The sequence below is a fragment of the Lissotriton helveticus genome, chromosome 3_1 (assembly GCF_964261635.1).
Source record: "Lissotriton helveticus chromosome 3_1, aLisHel1.1, whole genome shotgun sequence".
Lineage (NCBI taxonomy): Eukaryota > Metazoa > Chordata > Amphibia > Caudata > Salamandridae > Lissotriton > Lissotriton helveticus.
In genome coordinates, this window is record NC_136061.1 from 549,396,070 (window position 1) to 549,418,983 (window position 22,914).

The window sequence follows — 22,914 nt, forward strand, 5'->3', positions numbered from 1 at the left end:
GGAATCTATTCACAAGGTGAGGAATCCACACGGCAGATGTATCTATCAGAAGAACAAGTTACTTACCTTCGGTAACGCTTTTTCTGGTAGATACTATATCTGCCTGTGGATTCCTCACTGACCCACCCGCCTCCCCGTTGTCCACTCTGCTATACCTGGTCTTTCTGTATATATGGTTTATACTATTGTATTGATTTTGTTCTATATGTACTGTGTACATTGTATATTTGCATATTTGCTATCGTTGGTCCGTCCGTGTGCCTCGAAGGCACGGAAAAAAGGGCGGAACTGACGTCATCACGCCGGCGTGGGCCTGATATGGGGTCGGTGACGTCAGACGGAGTCGCGTGCGATGCCGTGCTCCTGTGACGTCGCCCACGTCGGCGTACTACGAAGAAAATTTCCGAACGTTGCTGGCGCAAGGGGGATATTCACAAGGTGAGGAATCCACAGGCAGATATAGTATCTACCAGAAAAAGCGTTACCAAAGGTAAGTAACTTGTTCTTCAACGCCGCAACCGGCGGCATGACCTCACTTCACTTCCTCGTGGCAAGAATACTAGAAATTTTGCCCTCACGCTCGTGCCGTTATTTAAAGAGAAAAGTCACACACCTGTGAGCGATCTAGCTACGAGCCTCCACCCCCACTCGTACCCTATGTCAATGGGCTTCATCTCCCATAATACCCTTCATCGATCGGAGAAAGTGTGCTCACATCAAATAAAACGTCCCTTTAAATCATCCAAAAACGAAAAAAACATATAGCAAAAATGTGTAAACTTCAAAATTCCCCATTTGACCAGTGCCTCTACTTGGAAAACATTAACAAAAAAACGGACTGTTCGAGTAGCAGAGTTCAATTGTCCCCTCATTCATGTATCAATATAGTTCATAATTGCATTTGAGTCATTCCACATAAGGTTGTGTTGTTTTTTTGTCTCCGCAATGACGTTTCCTTTATAAAATTTAAACTTAAATCCTTCGGGTGCAAGCTCTGAGACGATAATGTTGCAAAGCAATTTCAAGATTGAGCGGCTGCACTCCTTCCCTTGAACAGTTACTCTTGTGTTCCATTTTATACAATGAGGTGCGCACCTCATTGTATAAAATGGAACACAAGAGTAACTGTTCAAGGGAAGGAGTGCAGCCGCTCAATCTTGAAATTCTTGGAGAGGGAGCACATTTGGCAATAGATTTTCAATGCATTGCAGCATTGCTCAGTTTAATTTGATTTAAACCACTAACATTCCAGGAGATGTTTGTATTGTTGCTGTCTACCCTTACTTGTCATAGACGATATAAGGTGTTTATTGTCTATACGTACATTAAAATATATCAACTTTTGTAGATTACCCATTTTCAACTCTCCTCCACACTATACTTCTCAACAGGAAGTACCTATTGCCCCTTAATCAAAGCATGATAATTTGTGTATAGTTCTCTCACTGAAACATAGGTACTAGGCCTCAAGCCACCATTTTACAAATACTATAGTGCATTCAGCAAAGGGGGCACAACCCAAGCCCTCCAGCTGCATTTGATGCAGAACCTTAAGTCTGTTTCTTCCAAATCCTGGAAAGCTACACTCCCTCCCAGAAAATGGATATCTTGCTTTCACCCCTCTATGCCTTGTCAACATTCAAGCATTATACCAAAATGTACACATTACAAGAATCTCCAAAGCTCGTGCTGTGGAGGGACCAGGGCCTTTGTTGTCGCTGGACTACAAAGTGGAGAGGTCTCCACGAAGCTCAGTCTTCCACCTTTAGGAGCCATTCATTCTCTGATGATTGCAGTGATATCTTCTGTCTTGTGGTTAGGGACGATTAACCAATTCTGGCGGCAACAGGCAATCCTGAGGGCGACCATCCTTGAGGCCCTTTCTTTTCTACACCCATTCCTACACAGACTTCCATGTCTTGAAAAAAAATGATTTCCCCTGGAATATGTTATTTAGCTTGGCCTGGTGCTTCAACTTTTATGGTTTTTGCATTGCCCTAAGTTTTTGTTTATCTCATTGCAGGCCTTTTGCATTTGCTGCACCCAAACTGTGTAATATGGAATATCTTGACTTTGAAGGAATCTCAGCAAATCCCTTTATTTTATTGAGCCACTTTGAGATTAACATCTCAGTCCACATAGTTCAAAATCTCCATAATAATGACCCTGGCAGGGCGCCTGGGGAAACCTTGATGTTAAAATTCTGTGGGCTCTTTCGAACACTAAACTGAAATACAGCTCATTTTCAGGTACTCAAGTTCTAAACCAAGTCATTAAATATTGTTCTGTGAGCTGGAACTTTCCAGCCCCTTCGGTATGCCTTTAAATTTTAAATTTTTCCTCTGTGATCTGCCTTCAGCATCACTGCACGTTTTTCCAGATTAATTGTCTTGGCCTGCAGTTTCAAGTTTTGTGAAGGAGTGCAGTTCATCTTCAACAGTGGATATTCGATTTCCATCTTTTTTGATGCACTCTGCAAGATAACGGTGATTCTCTCTCAGCAATGAAAACTCCACCCTACAGCACAAATTTGAGGCTTGAATCATTTGCAGGATTGATTCTGGAAAGACCGTGTCCTGTGACCGATCATTAGGGTCATCGGCAACTGCGCAGGTAGTGAGGAAGTTGGTTTGGTGAATTTGTATATTTGCCCTGCATGGAGGGTGCTTCCTTTTTTTTACCCATCCTTAAGACTCATATTCATCACCATAGAGTTTGGACTGATTCAAGACTAAAAGGGCCACATATTGTGAATTAAGCATGGCCCACTTTGTGCAACAATTCCACCAACAGTATCAGAAGTTCCATAGTTATTTAAAGGCTGTAGCGTCCCAACAACGACAATACTTTCATCCTGTGCAAATGCTGCAGCAAATGTGTACTCCTCCATTTCAGTCAAAGCTTGAGCTGGGAGGCATCAGCAGCAGCTGATCCGGTCCCCACTATCCTCTGGTGGGCTCTGCAGCCTCCAGACCCCTCTGAATCCCCTCTCACAGTATTACCTTCTGGTAGGAAGTTATGGTCTCACATTTTAGCACTCCGTGATGGGTGACCATGACAAGCGACAAGTGCTCCAGTGGATCTACCTTGGTTACACCTTTTCTTTGTTATCCTCCTTGCCAGACCACCCACCCTTCATTCACAGCATGCTTACCACCTCAGACCTTAAGCCTGCACACCTTGCTGGCAAAAAGGCCCATAGAAGTGGTGCCTGCGGAAGAGAGGGACACAGGAGTATATTCCCTTTCCTTCTTGGTCGTCAAGAAGTATGGATGACTGAGGTGTTCTGAAGCTGTTCCTCCAGCGGGATACATTCAAGATGCTGTCCCTGAGGCTAGTGCTTTTGGCCTTGAATGTGGGAATTTGGTGGCTGTCCCTGGAACTCCAGAATACCTGCTTCTATCTTCCTATTGACTAAGCCAACAGGCTCTACTTGAGGCTCTCGGTGGGATCCCAACACTGTCAGTTTGTGGCCCTTCTATTTAGACTGACAACAGCACCACATGTCTTTACAAAGGTCATTGCAGTTTTGCTGCTGAGATCGGAAGCTGATGTATTTTATACTGGAGACACAGATTAAAAAAACATAGTCAACTGAGAATTCCCTGCCATCAACATCCGTAAGTACTACCTCAATCCGACACAGAGACTGACTTTTATTAGGGCTGTGCTTGAAACAACCCTTATGAAGCCTTCCCTCCTCACTAAGAGTATAACACATTTTTGGGCTATGATTCTAATGTGGCTTACTCACATTTGGACCATGGCACTTTAGGTCTTGCACCTGTTTTTTAATGTAAGTATCTTCATCGCATTTGTATTTTATTCTCATATGGAACAGAACCACATTTGGCATTCATTAACTTCACTCCATATCGGAGGAAGCAAGTCAGATTTATTTAAATCGTATTTATTCATATTACCTTCTAACACAGTGTGCTGGGTTCACTCCCCATGCCCCCTCCCCTGAGAACATCTGAGAACCTGTATCTCTGGAAGGCCAAGGTAACCAACCAGGATACCATGCAGCACTTACCAACAATAGAACATCAGAAAACGGGCAGTTGCCACAAGAAAGTTACATCTCAATATGAGCGATACAAAACCGAAAAATACAAAATCACCACCCCCCCCAAACTCTGTATGTGTGACTAATCTCAACTTGCTTCTCTTGCGTGCCCCTTCTATCACCAGTCAGTGGCTGTGGTACTCATAGTCTACCTAGTGTACGCGTCCATCCAATCCCATGGTCTGCTTAAGTGGTTAGTAGCACCTTGACTTGGCTGGGGTCCCACACCATCTGGGCCTGTGCAGCTCCAAGCGCTAGCTTCCACCAATCACGCAGCTTTTCTTTCTCTCCAGCGGGCCACCGCAGTGAAGCATAGGCATGTGATGGCCTTGGTAGAATTCCCCCCATTAGAACCGCTTCTAACGGTGCTCCTATAGGGGTTACTACCGTTCAGACCCCCACGTCACATCACACTCCTAAGGGCTGAGTAGAGTAACAACTTTTCCGGTTCCAATCGGTGGTCTAATGCTAATAAAGCAAGTTATCAAGAGCTCATAACCCCACTGTGGACACCACATCCACCCAGTACTCAGTCCCTGCATCTTCCCAGTCCTTACCTCGATAAACTGCCTTTAAACCTGTACATTCCGGGATTGCCCAAATCGGTAGACTGGGTGAGTAGGTCGTGTTCCGCATCCCATTGCAGGAATATCATCTCCAGACATATCAAGCTGTTCACAGTAATATAGTGTCCGTGTCCCTAGGGGCACTGTGTTTATGAGCCTGTTTAAGTGGGGTCGTCCTGCTAGTTTATCCAGAATTCCCACACATTCGAGCACCATCTAACAAGCTCATCAGTCACTGCAACTAAGCTGCAGCGTAATAATGCTCGTAGTCCAGGGCACTGAGGCCACCCTCTTCCAAGGGGGTAAATAACTTACTAAGAGCCATCCGTTGCTGACTGTCTCCCAATAACACACTCATCAAGACACCCCATAAATCCTTAAAGCCTTTCATTTAATTAGTGGGATGGCCATAAGGAAGTATGACAATCTAGGCATTAGCAACATTTTGGTTATGGCGATCGTGCCCATGGCGATAGTGGCAGCCCGGGCTAGAAGGAAAGTGAGTGAAGGACAGATGCCACCGCCTTCCCTAGATTCCCCTCTAGGAGGGGCATGCGCCTCGTAGAATACTTGCACCCCCAAGTACTTGATGGAGTCAAACTGCCAGGCCAGTTCTGTGCTTGGTAATGCGTCCCTCTGATCATCAGGTATGGGCGTCTGAAGAAGCAAGCTGGACATATCTAATATGGAGCCCTAACATCAACCCGCAGGTCTCTAACACTGTGATAACACCCAGCACCACAGTGTGATCTGCCCTCAAATAAACCAGCTCTCCATCCGCATACAGGGTATGATCTGGGGGTGTCCCAGTTCCATGAGACCCCACTGTGGCGCATTGTCCTGCAATATGCACACCAAAGATTCCATCGCCAGGGCGAACAATAATGGCGATAGAGGGCAGCCCTGCCCTTTGCCTCAAGCCAGCAAAATGGGTCTGATATCACTTCCCCCATGTGTACCCAATCAACTAGACCAGTATACAGCAACGCTACCCATCTAAGTAAGAGATGTCCAAACTCCATGTCCATAAAAAAACAATAAGATAAGGCAGTCCTAAGGTGTCTAACACCATTTCAATGTCAAGCGAGGCGGCCCAACTTGCTGTCGCTAATGTGGAATAACCTCCTCAGATTAATGAATGTGTTGCATCGAGGGATTAAACCATTTTCGTCTGAATGCACTAAGGAGCGGACCACTGCAATCGGACGATTGGCCAGGATTTAACCAAGAACCTTGTAGTTAAGGTTTAAGAGGGATAGAGTGTGATAGGATGTCAATGTTAAAGAGTGACACCAAGGTTTAGGGAGGACAACCATCACTGTTCCCCTGAAGGAGTCCGGTAAGGTCCCACCCTCTACCGCCGTCTCATACACCTTCAGTAACTAAGGCGCCAACTGGGCGCTGTAATTTCCATACAATTCAACCGAAAACCCGTCAGTGTCTGGCACCTCCCTGAAGCCCATCTGTGTTATGGAACTTTCACTTCTTACAAAGTAACAGGGCTGTCCAAGTTTTGCTGATTCAGAGAACCAACCGCATGAATTGGCATGCATGAAAAATATGCGGAGATCTCGTCTGATCCCACCTCGATGGATTCCCTATACAAACCCCTATAATATTCCTACAATATTCCCCCATTTATCGCAAACTTAGTGTTCACCACCCACCCTGTCCTGGATCGGAGTTCAGTAATCCGGCATCTGTGGGTTTCTGAACGTAATAACCATGCTAATAATTGGATGGTCTTGTCTCCATGCTCATTTGTCGCATCCGGTGGACCTTATAGTCAAAGTTGGATTACCTTTCATCCAGTGTTCTGGATTCCCTATGCAAGGCCAACAGGGCTGCATACTTAATCTGATCAGTCAGACAATCCCTCTCCAGGCGAACCTCTACATCAAGCACTTCCGCTTTCAAACCCCTCCGTACACCATACACTAAACAAAACCCCTGTAAAACTACTTTGAACGCATCCCGTTCAGCCAGAGTGTCTGAGGCTGTCCCTTCATTGTCCTAAAAGTAGTGGTTTATGGGTTCAATAATTTGGGAACTCAACACTGCATCATCTAACACAGTAGTGGGCAAGGGCCAAGTTTGGATCTTCTACCTGGACATACCCCACCCAAGTGAGCTCAACAAAGGATTGTGATCCGATATGGTACGTTCCAGATAGTCTACCCATGTGTACTTCGTAACCAACTCCTGTGAGACAAAGATCATGTCCAGTCTAGATTGCAGCTTTACGTACAGCTGATTAATGGGAGTACTACCTATTGGTGTAATGCAAGAGTCACCAGAGTTCCCCAACCTGCATATTGTGAGCCCAGGTATTCAGGTGTTGTGAGATGGCATAGAAAAAAAACGTTGTTTAGTTTGGTCTAGGTCTTTCTGAAAGAAGATTACTAGCTGTGTATCATATGCATATGTAATAATCTCGAGACTGAAGGCTCTTATAATCTTGGCAAGGGGTGCCACATATATGTTGAAGAGCAGAGGGCTAAGACAGGAGCCATGGGGTACCCGTTTGTTTAGTAAAATGGTACGAGATTTAAAAGAGCCAAGAAGGATGGTTTGGGTTCGGTTGGACAGAAATTTGCCAAGCCATTTAAGGGCTGTCCCATGAATGCCAATCTCTTGTGGACTATATAATAGTTTGGGTTGGGCCACTGTATTGACAGTTCGAGCAATATTAGCATAGCTGGTATATTGGCATCTAGCGTACCTCTAATATTGTCGGTCACAGCTATCAAGGCAGTCTCAGTGCTGTCGGACGGTCTTAAACCCGATTGTGGCGGGCCTAAGATGTAGTTGACCTCAAAGAACTTTGATAATTGTTTGTCAATTAGTCCCTCCAAGAGCTTACCCAATAAAGGAAGCAATGAGATTGGACGTTAATTAGAGAGTTTCGAAGATGCTAGATTTGCCTTTTTTTTATCTGCCTGACCTGGGCCGCCTTCCAAGAGTCAGGGATTTTTCCACCAGAATTAACCGAAAGATTGAATATGGAAAGTATGGCAGGAGCCAGCTTATATGCGAGAGCAACAGTGATCTTGAGGGGGAGGGAGGGTGCACACATCCAGAGGAGAACCTGATTTGGCTGAAACAAGAGCAATCTGAATTGCTTCTAAGGACAACTCTTTGAACTTTCCCAAGTTAAGAAGCCGTAGGCAGGAGGAGGTAAGGAACACCCAGTCTCTTCCAGATGACAGGGGAAATTCTGATAGATTATATTTACATTTTTATCAAAGTGAGTAGCCGAAGAATCACAAATAAACTGAGAGGTCTGGAAACACGCTCTAGGGTTTACAAAATCATTTAGGACTTTGAATAACTTTTAAGAAGAGTTTTTCGACTGAGAAATTTGATCTGAAATGTATAGTTTCCGAGCAATCTTTAGGTTTACAAAAAAGGGAGGGACAGAAATATCTCCTTGCAGATCACCCCCCGGGAGTAAACACAAGTTAGCAGTTCTGCTCAGTCGTCAAAGACAAAAGATCCACTAATGGGAACTACATCCTCAAGTTCAGATCCCATTCTTTCAAATGTGGGGCTATCCAGAAATAGATCTGTTTGCAACGTACCTTAACACAAAATGCCCAAACTTCGCATCCATGTATCCACACCCATCGTCCAAAGGCAATGCGCTATGGATGAATTGGTCAGGAAAATTTGCTTACGCTTTTCCACCTCTCCCACTAATTCCATTAATGGTTTGGAAGCTCAAGCAACAGTCCCTCACAATGATCTTAGTTGCTCCCACATGGGCTCGACAACCCTGGTTCACAACCCTATTGGAACTATCAGTAGTTCCTCACCAAAAACAACACCTCTCCCCCAAGCATCTCACTCAAAATCATGGAGAGATAAGACATCCAAATCCCAGTCAACTCAAACTTGCGATCTGGCACCTGAAATCATAGTCTGGCTACCTTAACCTCCTGCCAGACTGCATGAACGTAATTAAAGAGCCGAGACGCCCTACCACGAGAGCATGCTTTGCAGCAGAGTGGAAACGATTTGTCATCTACTGCACAAACAATCAAATCAGTCCACTAGCTCTTTTCATCTAAAACATGAGTTTCTTCCTATTACACTTTCAGCGTTCTAATTTAGCTAATACATCTATACAGTTACATCTTGCTGCAATAGCGGCTTACCTACAAAACAGACAACACTTGTCTTTGTTTTGCGTGCCCACTATCAGGCATTTATGGAAGGACTTAAAAGAATCATCCCTCCTAGACTTCCACCTTCTCCAGTGTGGAATCTTAATATAGTCCTTACAAGACTCATGGGCCCACCATTTGAACCTCTGCACAAATGTGAGCTACAATTTCTCACTTGTAAAGTAGCCTTCCTTATGGCCATCACATCTCTCAGAAGAGTTGGTGAGCTCCATGCACTAACCATACAATTACCATTTTTGCAAATTCATCACAATAAAGTGGGTTTTAGGACTAATCCCACATTTTTACCCAAAGTTGTTTCTGCCTTTCTTCTTAACCAGTCTGTTGAGCTAACTGTATTTTTTCCTCAAGCAGACTCAGTGGCAGAATGTGCTCTTAAGATGTAAAAAGAGCAATACTATATTACATTGAAAGAACTAAAGCCTTTCTAGAAACAAAACAACTTTTTGTTGCTTTTTTGCCACTGCATAAAGGCAATCCCATATCAAAAGCAGGTATTGCACAGTGGATCGTTAAATGCATCCAAATATGCTATATTAATGCTAAACTCACATTAACTGTTCCCCCCATGGCCCATTCTACACGCAAACTAGGGGCTTCTATGGCATTCTTAAGGAACATACCCTTAGATGACATCTACAAAGCAGCAATATGGTCTACGCCACACACATTCACAATGCACTATTGTGTAGATGTGTTAGCAAAACAACAAGCTAGTGTGGGTCAGTCTGTTTTAAGAACACTATTTCAAACCACTGAAACCAATACGCTTAGGAGATGACTGCTGTGCGTCTATGCTAAAGCATATGATCTACAGATCATATGCCTCGAACGGAAAATGCTACTTACCCAGTATGCATCTGTCATTGGCATATATAGCTGTAGATTCATATGCACCCACCTGACTCCCCAGGTACCTTTATCTGTTGCAGAATCCTCTTACTTAGATACAATATACATGGACATCTCTTTCTACTCTTACCAACTCCATCATCACCCTTATGGCAAAACAATCTGGGGATGGAGCTGATGCCCATGCGCAATATCACCAAAAGGAGGAGTCACCTACCTTGTGACTGCAAAGACTTCTTCAAACAAAAAAAAAAAGTGCGAACATCAGGCTCAACATCCGATTGCGATCAATGCTAAAGCATATGAATCTACAGCTGTATATGCCAAGAACAGATGCATACTGGGTAAGTAGCATTTTCCTTTCAGTGTGTGCTACCGCAATATCAGATATCCTTCATGGGCAGGGCAGCAGTCAAGCATGGAGTCCTCCAAGTTTCACCCCCATGTGTGGTCTTCTCTAGTGTGGTCGCTCACCTCCAACAAAGGATTGTCGTAGTGGGCTCTATCAGAGGGGAGGAGGGAAAATCTCGACTCACTGCTGCAGTTACAAGCCGCCTCCCAATAAAACAGTAGTGCAGGCACCTGCCCCAACCGTATGGCCCACAGCCATGCACTCGCCGGTATGCCTTTGCAAACTTATGTCCGGTATTTGTGCTGGGAGCTGTTCAGTACTGCCCTCCCAGCGCACTCCCTCACAAATTCAAAGGCCCTCATAGGGAGCCCGCACTGGCAGATACTGTCCCCAGGGGAGTCGGGGGTTCAGTAGCCCCGAAATCTAGTATCCAGCATGAGGTGTGGGGCCAGGGATGGTGCAGGCCGCCAGTCCAACTTGGTAAATGGCAAAGGGTTAGGGGCTGACTCACCACAGTATTGCACGGCCTGCATAGGCAATGACGGGGCGCAGGTTTGTGCCCCTTCACAGTAGGCTTCCCCATCCTCAAAAAGGGGGACCAGACTCCCACTGCTCATGGCAGGGACTCCCACTCAGTGTTAAGGCAGCATAAGAGATGTGGCATGCAAGACCCATAGCAATCACAGCGAGCCATGGGGAGGGGCAGACTCACCTCTCCAGTCCGTGAGTTATTCCAACCACAGCAGGTCTCAGGCATTCTTCCCGGGTACCTCGGGTCGCACTGGATCATCAACGCGCTCTGCTCTTCAATGCCAGCGGCAAGGAGCCTCCAATCAGCTCTTCGGGGCAGGGTGGCACACCTCACCTGTATCGGGGCAGGGTGGCACACCTCACCTGTATCAGTCTGCAATCCGCTCAGCGCAGCCTCCACTGTCACCTTAGTGAGTCCTCTCTGATGGCCCAGTCTGCCCAAAGCAGCAGCAACTAAAGCACCATTGAGGGTGTCAGCAGAGGGGTGAGGGAGGGGGTTCAGATCCCTGTTAGAGCCAGGAGTATTGAGGTGCCGGGATGGACCTAGCTCCTATGCGACTGCTCCCGCTGCCATCTTGGCCATGCCCTCCAGTTCTTGCACCGGTTAGGGCTCATGGAGTAGCCTCACACCAGATTGCAGATGAGAGTCCTGTAATAGTGTCTAAGGAGGCTTAAGTGGCAAAACCAACGAAGACACTTGCCTGAGTAGCAGATTTCAGGTTGCACTGGCAGATAGCCCCCTCCATTATTCTAATGGGCCACCCATTCAGTTCTCTCTAGACAGAGGCTATTTTGGCCATGGACACCTTCTCGCTGGTCTGATGGTTTACCTGGGCGACATGCCAGCGCAGGCCTTTAATCCATGGCAGAAGAGCTGTAGCACATAAATGTGCTCAAGATACTGCTATTTCTCCTTGGTCAAAATGCAAGTTTCCCTTTGATCTTGGGAAACGACATTCAAATTCTGTTAGAAAATACCACTGTTGGGAAGACGGGGCGATGTGGGGTTGTGAACCCTATGTTGGGAGTCATTTGGATGCACTAGTGGGTGCTGCAATTCAGAATCTTCCTGGTAACATCTTACCAGTAGGCTCCCTCAGTGTGAGTGGAGGTGTATTCAATTGCCACTCACTGGAGAACCACATGTTGGAGCTTCACTTCATGCTAACTGAGGTGACCTTCTCTGGATTTAGGATTCCATGTTGTGGTTCCCCCTCCACCACAGTTCAGAATAGGAAGAATCTGCTGTTATATATCATAAATTTTCTTCTGAATCGTTCACTGGGGATGCCTTCAGGTTTAAGTGACCTCAGGGCCGTTGAATACATTTCCACTGATCAAATTCTTTCTAAGGTCTGCAGAAGGTGTCAGAGGATTGAGCACAATGGATTCTGGTTTCTCCAAACTGGCGGTGACTATAGTAAAGGACTATCTAGCACACCTGCCTGCCTTCAGTTGAAGCTGATGATCATTTGCCTAGATTGTTGCTGTCAAAAACCTCAACACATAAGGTGTGGTAAATTCAGGCTCTTTCTTGCTCCCCCTTCACACTTTTTGCCTTGGATATGCTGTTGCTTATGGACAAAGGATAAAGAGCTTAGTGAGCTTCTATGGACCTAAAATGGGAAGGCAGTGACAAAATGCGCCAGTTCATGCCAGGCCAACTCTGTTTCAAATTTTGTTATGTGTTATCACATTAGTGTCCATTTCAGTAGACCATGACTTCCTCTATGGTCTTTCCAGGGGCGTCACGTGCTTACATCTGCCAGGTGCCTACATAGTCATCTTTACATACTCTTGCTAAGCACTACTGTCTCACACCTCAGGCATGCATTGATGGGTACATTGACTTTTAACAGGTACTACTGTTTCTCACCTCCCAGGCAGATACTGTTTTTGGAATCATTCATAAGATAAGGAATCTTCATAATATGTCCTCAGATTCCTCACTGCCATCCCTTTTGTCCTGGGGAAAAAAAGGTCCCGAAGTATTCTAACATGATATGTGCTGTGTTTGTCGCTATGGTTGTCCTTTTAGGGCCTCTCTGCACACCTCCGTGAGGTGTAAAAAAGTTCAGGGACTATTGTCAACCCACCATTTGCCTCCTTATATACCCAATTATCATCATGTCTGGTGGCAAAGCTCTGTCTGTCGATGAGTAGTGCCACAAGGCTGCACATGTGAGCTTTTTCCCAGTAGAAACGTCTCCAAACTGAAGCATGGAAGGACACTTCCCAAGCTGAGGGAAATTATTTTGCCTCCATATATATTGTTACTGAAAGTACGTGTAGATACATATGCTTTGCGCCATCGGGTTCGGAGGTGGTTTGGGGTGCTCCGGTTCGAAACCGTCCTTCAGGTTCCCCTCAGTGCGCAATTCACTATACCCTCGACGGTATTTTTCTCGTACGCGTTTCACTATTCTCCGTGTATCGAATAGGTCGGAAAACTCCAGATATTCGGGTGAGAAGACATCATGGACGGCCTTTGAGCCTAGCCGTGTCGTTAGACTTCTACTCCGTTCCGTACTAGCCAGTCTTCTGCTGATGGACCGGACTCCGTTTCAATTTTGTCCTCAAGTCCACTTCAAGCACCCGTGCACCGACCTGCATAAAGTCTCCAACTTGTGCCTCTCACCAGAGCACAAAGAAGAGGATTGCGACGCTTGTCGATCATTCCGATCGAAAAAGACTTTGCCGGATTGACGAAGAGATATACAGTGACAAAACATTGAACACACTTGGGATATCTTCGGGGAAGATACCGAACACGAAGAGATGGAAGCGTCGACTGTGGAAGAGGAGGAAGCCTTCTCTAGCCCAGAATCTGATTCCAAGCTGGAAATTGTGTTGTAGTCCAAAGAAGTTCGACCGGGACAGGGCGCCGTGAGTAACAAAGACTACATTTGACCTTCTCCATCAATTGGGCTTTACAGTCAATACGCAAAAGTCTCCTCTTCAACCTTCATTAATGCAGTCCTATCTGGGAGCGACTCTAAACACTCACACAGCTCTAGCCTCTCCCAATCCAGCTAGAATTCAATATATTTTCAAACTCTGTTACTACAGCTTCAGATCACCCAATATGTAACAGACAGGACTTTCATGCAACTGCTAGGAATGATGGCATCATGCATTGCAATAGTGCCTCATGCAAGATTACACATGCGTCCCCTACAGGAATGCTTAGCACGTCAGTGGAATCAATCACTGGGTCAATTAACAGATCTAGTGTTGGTAGAAAGCCGCACCCTTCGCTCTCTGCAGTGGTGAAACACACAAAACTTATCAAAAGGGCGGCCCTTCATCAACCCTGTTCCACTGATCGTACTAATAACAGACACATCTCTAACAGGGTGGGGTGCCCATCTACAGAATCAAACAATTCAGGGTCTGTGGGACAACAAGCACAAGAGTCTTCACATCAGCTATCTAGAGAATTTAGCTGTGTATCTATCACTAAAACCTTTTCAGCCTCACCTCATAGAGAAAGTTGTCCTAGTCCGAATGGACAATATGACAGCCATGTACTATGTACAAAAACAGGGGGGACACACTGTTTGCAACTATCACACGTCTCTCAGACAATTTGACGTTGTACAATTCATCACAGAATTCATCTGCTGGCTGAACACCTCCCAAAAATTGCCGACCTCCTCAGCAGGATGCAGCAATAAATACACGAATGGGCAATTCATCCTTAGGTTCTCCTTCCATACTCCAAAAATGGGGATTCCCATAAATATATCTGTTGCACAGTGGACAACTTAAAATGCCCAAACCTTATTATTATTATTATTATATTTATTTTTATAGAGCGCGCAGCTACCAGGAGGTTTCCCGGCGCTAGAGACATTTTGAGCGACAATACAGTAGGGAGACATAGGGGCCTCTAAGAGGGTTATTGGTTAAACAACCATGTTTTTAGGTTCCTACGGAATTGGAGGTAACATTTGTCCGTGCGGAGCTCGATAGGGAGAGAATTCCAAAGAGAAGGGGCAAGGTATGAGAAGGAACGTCCACCCATTCTTGCTCGGGTTATCCTGGGTACCTGAAACTTATGTTGGCCTGAGGAGCGTAGGGTTCTTGGGGGGCAGTATTGATGAACAAGGGTGCTCAGGTAGGAAGGTGCTTTGCCTTGCCTCCAGTTTCCCACACCCTCTATCCAAAGGCAATTCCCTATGGATGAATTGGTCAGGGATATTTGCTTATGCTTTTGCTCCTCTCCTCCTTCCGTGTCTGGTTCGGAAGCTCAGGCAAACATCACTCACACTGATTTTAGTGGCTCCCACATGGGCCCGTCAACCGTGGTTCACCACACTCTTGGAACTATCAGTGGTTCCACATCAAAAGCTGCACCAAAATTCCAGCCTTCTCACTCAGAATCATGGAGAAATGAGACATCCAAACCCTAAGGAGCTCACCCTAGTGATTTGGCTGCTTATATGTCATAGAGTTTGGGTACTTACATTTGCCGCCAGATTGTATGACAGTTCTTAAAGAGGGAAGACAGCCTACCACCAGAGCATGTTATGTGGCGAAATGGAAAAGAGTTGTTGCATATTGTAACAACATTATTGATCCACTAGATGTAGATATTCAAAATATTATTTACTTTTTGCTTCTTCAGCGAGCTGGCTTAGCCTATTCATCCATCCATTTGCACGTTGCAGCAGTAGCCACATATTTGCAAAACTGACAACACTTTCCTTTGTTCAAGGTTCCAGTAATTAAAGCCTTTATGGAAGGCCTTAAAAGAGTAACACCAACCAGATTACCACCTGCACCAGTTTGGAATCTTAACATTGTTCTTACCAGGCTCATTGGTCCACCTTTTGAGCCATTGCTCAATTGTCCATTACAGTTTCTTTCATGGAAAGTTACCTTCCTGATTGCTATCACTTCATTAAGGAGAGTTGGTGAGCTACAGGTATTAACCTTAGAAGAACCCTTCCTTCAACTTCATAAGGATAGAGTAGTTCTTCGTACAAACCCAAAATATCTTCCAAAAGTGGTTTCTGCTTTTCACATTAACCAATTTGTTGAGTTACCTATGTTTTTTCTTCAACCTGATTCGGTGGCAGAAAGTGCTCTTCACACACTTGATGTCAGAAGAGTGGTATTATACTATAGCTAGAGGACCAAAGATTTTCGTTAAAAAACCAACTGTTTGTTGTATTTGCTACACCTCACAAAGGCAATCCTATCTCTAAATCTGGTATTTCGAGATGTATTGTTGACTGTATTCAAACTTGCAATGCTAAAACTAACAGAACTGTATCTATATCTGCTAAAAGCACAGTCGTAAAATAGAAGCGTCTATGGCCTTTTTAGGTAATATTCCCATAGCTGATAATTGTAAAGCAGCAACATTGTCTACACTACACACTTTTACTAAACATTATTGTTTGCTCACACAGATTCAAATCACACGGCATTCCAGGTCATTGAGTTAAAATTCCACCTAAAGTAGCAACAGGCATATATGATCATCTAAACTGGAAAATCTGTCTCAAAAGGGATTGCTGTTCTTGCAATTGTTGCTGTTTCTTGAACACTGATATGTTTATATATACTTATATATTTTATATTTAAATTTAGACAAAATTGTTTTGTTTTATGAATGGAGTACAGTTTAGTGTTTTTGAAGGGTAAATAATTGTTTCATAATGAAAATGTTTCTTCAAAGGTGTTCGAGTTTCTAATTCGTCTCCACTCACCAGAAGCATTGCCCAATGAAGAAGTGTACCCTTATGTGAGGACCCTACTGCATTTTGACACCAGGGAATTTTTGAATGTGCTTGCTTTGGTAAGACCATGCTATGTATTCTACTTTAACGATAATATATATGATAGGACACGGGGAGCTGGCTTATGTTATGAACTGAGCAAGAAATGATTCCTGTAAATGAGAAATGACTTCCTTTTCTGAGAGTTCAAAAATTCTCATCTAAGTTGGAATTTATATTTGTTTTCTAACTGGAACATTAATTATATAGGACCATAAAATTGTGTGCATCATCCTGTTATGTTAAAATAATTTCTCAGCATTTACCAGGTGCGACATAACTGCAAGCAGCAACAAAGGTGCATTGATGTGCAAAATAATCTTGGAAGGCCTAAACCTCAACATACATCTATGCAGTGGTTCCCAATCGTTCACCCGAGGCTCCCTTGACCTATTGTTCGTTGACTACGGCTTACCATTATGTTACTTTTTTTTGGTGGCTGGGACGATGTAAGCCCGGCCTCGGGAGCACTTCCATTTTTCTCCCTGAAAATAAATGGGATGAAGGTATTAAAACATAGATGTAACAAAATAAAAGTATAACAGTTGTTTAATAAAAAACTTTAATTGGTTAAGTCAGAAACAATACTCTTCAGCACTGGGATCTGCAAAAGGAATTAAAAAACAAAGTTTTGTTTTAAAGAATTGCCTTTAGAGGGGCTCACTCCTGGGAATCAAGTAGCGGGGAGATGGGCGAGGGCTGAAAGAAATAATTCTCATTAGGACCTTGTGCGATATCACGTTAAAATGCCAATGCATGTCAACAGGAGTAGAGTGAATGTAGAGTAGTATAGTTATCAATTAATTTGTCATGCAGTTCAATGGAACACTCAAGTGGACATGGAAGGACAGTCCCAAATAGTCAATCGCATTAACTAAGGATGAATACTCCACAGGGTATAGCCAAGACAAGAAGTTTTTTTGCAATGCCTCAAGTGCTCTAAAGATTCCAAACTAGCACTATGGAATTAATGAGGAAATGTTATTCTGTAAGATAAGGATCAGACTCCATAATTTTCAGCCGAAACGTGTTAGTTAAATGTGCCCAAAATGTGTGTTACTCTGCAGAGCAGAACTCCACTGAGACAACCCGCAGTGGACCTACATTTCCAATGGGGCGCTTTATGGACAAGCTGCATGATAGAGGTGGAAACTCAGTGTCAGCAGAGACAATGGCCAAGAAATAGAATCCGCAATGTTAATGTGTCACTGAGATACATATGGGTTAGAAATAAACAGTGTGCTCCCAAGTCACAGTACAAATGCCAGCATATGTTACTGATACGGGGGTAATGGGCGAATCACTTGTTGCTGAAGAAGGTGACTGCGTCTTACTATTTTGGGCCAATAGTTTGATTTGGATATAACTCACTATTCTTCAAAATCAGTCCGAAGGGTGCAGTACTCTGTGGTCTGTGTGTAGTCGTTTGTATTTCTCACCCAGTTAGTCGCAATGCACAAAAGCAAAATTGGCACAACTTGGTCCTCTCTGAAAAGAGGAAAAGAGACCAAGAAAGAGAGCATTTGCCTCTCAAAAAGCTATCAACATAACGGAGTGTTTACTTCCATTGGCTCTGAACAAAGCACTTTTTAAAAGCTATAAAAACAACACCAAAGTTCACGTAGTGCCAAGAAGTAACTAATTTCCCTGGTGGCGCTGTACAGATAGCCCAATCAGTGTTACTAGAACCCATCCGAAGAACTGTAACTTTAGTCCTGATGCTGCTATATTTCACTCCAAGTGAAATTCGTTTTGGCAAGCAGACTTCTGTCCACTACACGGCTGCAAGTCCTGCTGTTCATACAGAATCCCTGGGACAGTGGAGGAATGCGGAGAATTCAGGAACATTTTCCTGTTCCTGGCTCCAATCCCCATCAAAGCATGATGGAAAAACAATAAGCGAGAAGTGCCGGAAAGCACAGTACACTGTGCTAACTGAAGGCAGAGGAGAGGAATGATCAGATCCTGCCACATGCAAGCAAGCGTCTGATAGAGACTACTAGCCACAGATTCCTTAACGTAGAATTATCCCCAGGCGGAAGGTTGGATCTGGAAAAGTATCTTTGCCACAGCAGTGCCAGGGGAGGGGGGGGCTGTACCACGTGACTCCACCCTGACGTCGTCCGCAGGCGTGATGTCAGCAAGGTCACATAAGCCCCACCCCAGCACGCTGACATCAGTTTTCCTCTTTTCCGCGTGCAACACGGATCCGGACCATGTCCCTGACCTTTTTTCAGGCCTTCTTTTCACGCTTTGCGTTGAGGAACAGTGTGCCAATGCCTTCGGGCTTTAAGACGTGTACTTCTTGTGCATGTCAGATGACGGCGACGAACCCTCACCCCATCTGTATGTGGTGTTTGGGCGAGCAATATGACTATACTGACTGCGACGCTTGTCAGCACATCAAACCGAAGTCCCGGCGGGAGCGCCGAATGAAAATGCTGTCGGGCCGGCTTGTCCAGGTCGATGTCGTCCCAGCGTCCATCCCCTACTTCAGAAGCCAGGAGCCACCGATTCCGACTGCGGCATCGCCCTTCGCCACGGCCCCAAGGGCGTCGCCGCCAGCTGGTAGGTCCTGCAGCTTGTCTCCGAGCCCTGTCCTCGTTCGGCAAAGGGCGCGGGTTCCCTTCGAGACGTGCGCCCTCACCTGTCGCCACCCTATCCGCCGTTCCCCGGCGTCGGGCCACTTTGGCCCAAATGACAGGCTATGCTGTGGCTCTGCAGGCTTTTTTGGCCCCTTCTCCACCTCCTGAGACGTCTGTGGATCCCTTGCCTCGCATGGGGCCTTCCGCCGAGTCGCCGGCGGCTTCGACCCCGGTGCTGAGGGGTTCGGCTTCAGGTTGTATGAGGGTGGTGTCGCCGAGGTATGGTCCTGCGGGCCTCCCCTGCGTCGCCTCCAATCCCTATGGGGCTCCATGTGGCGTCGCAGGAAATCGCCGGGACTCAGGGCTCGCCCCCGAGTCCCCTTCGGTCCTCTGAGCAGGCGGCTGCCTCACCGGCACCTTTTCAGCGCCGAAGTCTTTCCTCCCCGGTCCTGGCGTTGCCGCGGGTGGAGTCCGGGGCCTGGGGTGCTTTCCTGAGTCCCTCTTGACCCTCTTGCATCCCCGAGCCCCTCTCGGCCCTATGGACAGGCGGCAACATTGTCTGAGGCTGAGGTGACGCCGCTACGGCGCCAGCAGCTGCTGGACCTGGCGGCGCAACAGGGGTCGGCGGGGGGGTCGAGGCTGGCGGGGGACCCCTCGTCCCCCTCCGGGCCCCTCTCGTCCCTCCACGCAGGCACTATCTCGTCGGAGGACGAGTTGGCCTTGGCGGCATCACATGGGTCGGCGGACTCCCCTCGTCCCAATTTGGGTCGAGGTGGCAGGGGGCTCCTTGTCACTCCCTGGGTCCCTCTCGTCACTCCACGCAGGTGGCTGTCTCATCGGAGGTCGAGTCGGCGCCGGAACTTAGCCACCTCGACCCCGTCCCAGCCCCGGTCCCCTGCGCTGTGTGGTGTGGAGGAAGCCTGTCCGGCGTCTCCCAAGGGAGACGCCGGACGATGATGACGTCCTGCCTCGGGCTGCGGACTCCTCAGTGCCGGACAGGCGTCGAGTCGCGAACTCGTCTTTGGACGCCCCCTCTTCCATTGAGGTTGGGCGCCTACTGGTGTCGTCCTCGCCGTAGACGGGCCGCCGCGTCGAGGCTTTTTCTCTGAAGTCTGCCAAGGACGGCTCCTTGCTGCGGTTTTCACCGGAGGAGCCACAGGTCCCCCACTCCTCGGTCCCTCTTTCTCCTTTCCGGGCCTGGCCTTTGCCCACTTTGGTTGACTTTGGGGACGGCCACCTTAGCTTGCAGCCTTCGCCCACGGGGGCGGGGGCGGCCTTCGTTCGCTTTGTGTCCACAGCTGTGGGTATTTTGCGCATGGGTGAGCCGGCTGTCCATTTCCCCGCGGATCATCTTCTAGAAGTTCTCCACCAGGGCTCTGGTGGGAGGGAGCTGCTGCTTCCCTTTGAGGGTTCGCTCCATTCTTACCTGATGGGGACTTGGGGGCGCCCCGCCACGGGGGATCTGGTGCACCAACACCTTCTGCACCGGCACCTTCCAGGACTACGTGACCCGGTGTCTTTCCCTCCACCCCTCTGCCTCAAGCCACCTTTTGCGGACTGCCTTTCCCTCCCTGCCGCCGCTGTTGTCTCCACCATCACAGGAGGCCCGCTGGCTAGACTCTTGGGGGCGCAATGTCTCTGGGATCCGCCGCTTCACAGAAGGATGCTATGATCGATTTGCGGCACCATGTGTTGGATGGCCGGGAGCTGCCGGCATTTGTTCTTCGCTCCGCTCTGGACATTTCGGAGGTGCTTAGTCGTGCCATGGCTTCTTCGGTTGCCCTTCGCCGCCATGCTTGGCTTTGGGACAGTGTGTTCCCTGGAAAATGGTCTGGACCGGCTGGTTGATCTTCTTTTCGATGGCATTCTTTTGTTCCATGCCCCGGCAGACTCGGCCATCCGGAAGTTCTTAGCAGGGCTTTGGCCGCCTCCTCCTCCTCCTCTTCTTCCTCCTTCTCCCCCTCAGTGACCCGTGAGTTTTTCTAGTTCTTGGAGGTGTTACCCCTTTTGGGAGGGTCATCCTAGTTGTTGTTCTGTGTGCTTCGTGGCCACTTGTGTCCTCCTTGTTGAGGCTGTGGTTCTGTTGGCTGCTGGAAGGCTCTTCTTGAATGTGTGTTTTGCTTTGGGTTATCTGCACCAGGTAGGCCCTGAGATTAAGCCTTCTGTTTTTCTCTTTGGCTGCTTGACAAGCCTTCTGCTTGGTTTTTTACCTGAGGTTCTTTATGTTGTCCTCTGCTGCGGAAGTTTCTTCCTAAGAGGGTTCCCCTGTCTTGGGACTTAACATACCCTATGTGGTGTAGTGGTAGCTGTTATATAGCTTGTTCTATGCTGGGGAGTTGTGGTCGCCTGTGGGCTTCTGCTCTCCATGGTGTTTACGTATGTTGCAGGTGCAATTCCCTTTTTGCTGGATTGGAATGGTTGGTGGCGCCCCAGGTTGGTCTTCTCAGGGGTCACTGCGCTGTTTGCCTGGTCTGCCTGCTGGCTGCGGTCTGGCGTCGTGGCTCTGGTTCTACTTCCTTTTGAGTCGTGTTTGCGGGCCCCTCTCTGAGATGTGTCCGGGCCTTTCCTCACCTCATGTTCTGTGGCCTGGGGGCTGTGATGGTTTCGTGTTCCTCCATCGTTCAGGCCCAGGCCTTCCTGGGGGCCCCGGGCTACTCTTCCTGCTTTCGACTGCTTTATTGCTGTCAGCATCGTTCTGTCTGGTCTATTGACTTCCGGCTGTGGTGGGTTCAGATGCCCTCTTCGCGGGCGTGTTCCCGGTGGGGGGGGGGGGCTTGCCTTCTTTCCCTCATCTCCTTGGACCCTCTAGGTTGTTCTTCTTCCTCTTCCTTGCCTTGCCATTGGATGAAGGTTCTGTTGCCTTGTAGGGGCGTGGGATGCTTCGGCCTCCCCTGGCCTTGCCCTTGTTTCCTCTGTTGAGTGTGAACAGGCTTCCTCTTTCTTCTTCTTTACTTCTTCCCACACCCCTCTTGGGGTCGGTGGTGTTCTGCTTGTAGGGGTTTCCCTTGCCTGGGTGGATGAGGCTCCTCGCCCTGTCGATTGGACTAGTCCCCTGTGGGACCCTCTGTTATGTCCAGGCTGGTGGGGTCCTTTCGCAGACCCTCCTTCCCCGTGGGTATGGCTCGGGTATCTATTCTACGTTAAGAAATCTGCGGCTAGTAGTCTTTATTAGATGTACCAGTTACTTGCCTTCGGTAACAATGTATTTGGTAGAGAGAATTCTAGCCGCAGATTCCTTCACGGCCCACCCTTCCTCCCCGTTCTGCTAGGACCCTTAGTTGGTCTTCTGCACTCGCCTCCGGTGGGTGGCTGTGTCTTCTGTGAGTGCTTTCTTTAGCTCTTCTGACAGGATGATTCATCCTGTTTCTTTGTTACTTTCCTCCTCTTATGAACATTGGAGGATGGGTTTATAGATAATCATGTGCCCCTCTGCTCTTTTTGCTCCAGGATTGGGGCTTGCCTTCACTCTCTCCCCTCCCCTCCCTCTCCCCTTGTTGCTAAGGGTTCTGACCCTTCTGCTATCCCCTGGGTTGGGGTCATCTGGCTGTGCCTTGCCCTTTGTTCCTTTGTGGGGTTGTTGCACTCTGTGCTGGGGTTGCCTTGGAGGTTTGGCGTTCCTGCTTGTCTTGGAACTGGTTCCCTTTTCATTGTTCTTGGTGGGGGTTGTAGTCCTGCTACATGTTGTCATGACATTTTACATATGTTCCTTGTGTCCATGGGTCGGGTTGTCTACATCCTGGCAGGGTGGCTGCTCAGGGCTGTGCTCGGTTCTTTATTCTTTCCCTTCCTTCGGGTACTGCAGTGTCTGGCACGGCTCCTTCTGGTTTTGTTCGCCACCATTCCTTTTTCTGCTCTTTCGCACACTGTTCCCGTACTCCCACAGTTTTGTCTGATGGTTCCGCATTGTGGCGTTGAAAAGTTCTTCAAAGAAAACTGACGTAGACGTGCTGGGGTGGGACTTATATGACCTCGCTGACGTCATG

General features: G+C 47.2%; 1 protein-coding gene across 1 annotated transcript in view; it reads left to right on the forward strand.

The window, feature by feature from the left end:
- Positions 1 to 22,914, forward strand: part of VPS8 (VPS8 subunit of CORVET complex) — a 2,052,516-nt gene that overhangs the window by 741,731 nt on the left and 1,287,871 nt on the right. Inside the window, exon 26 of the mRNA XM_078680452.1 lies at positions 16,247 to 16,366. Coding sequence (XP_078536578.1) covers positions 16,247 to 16,366 — 120 coding nt within the window. The remainder of the gene's footprint in view (positions 1 to 16,246; positions 16,367 to 22,914) is intronic.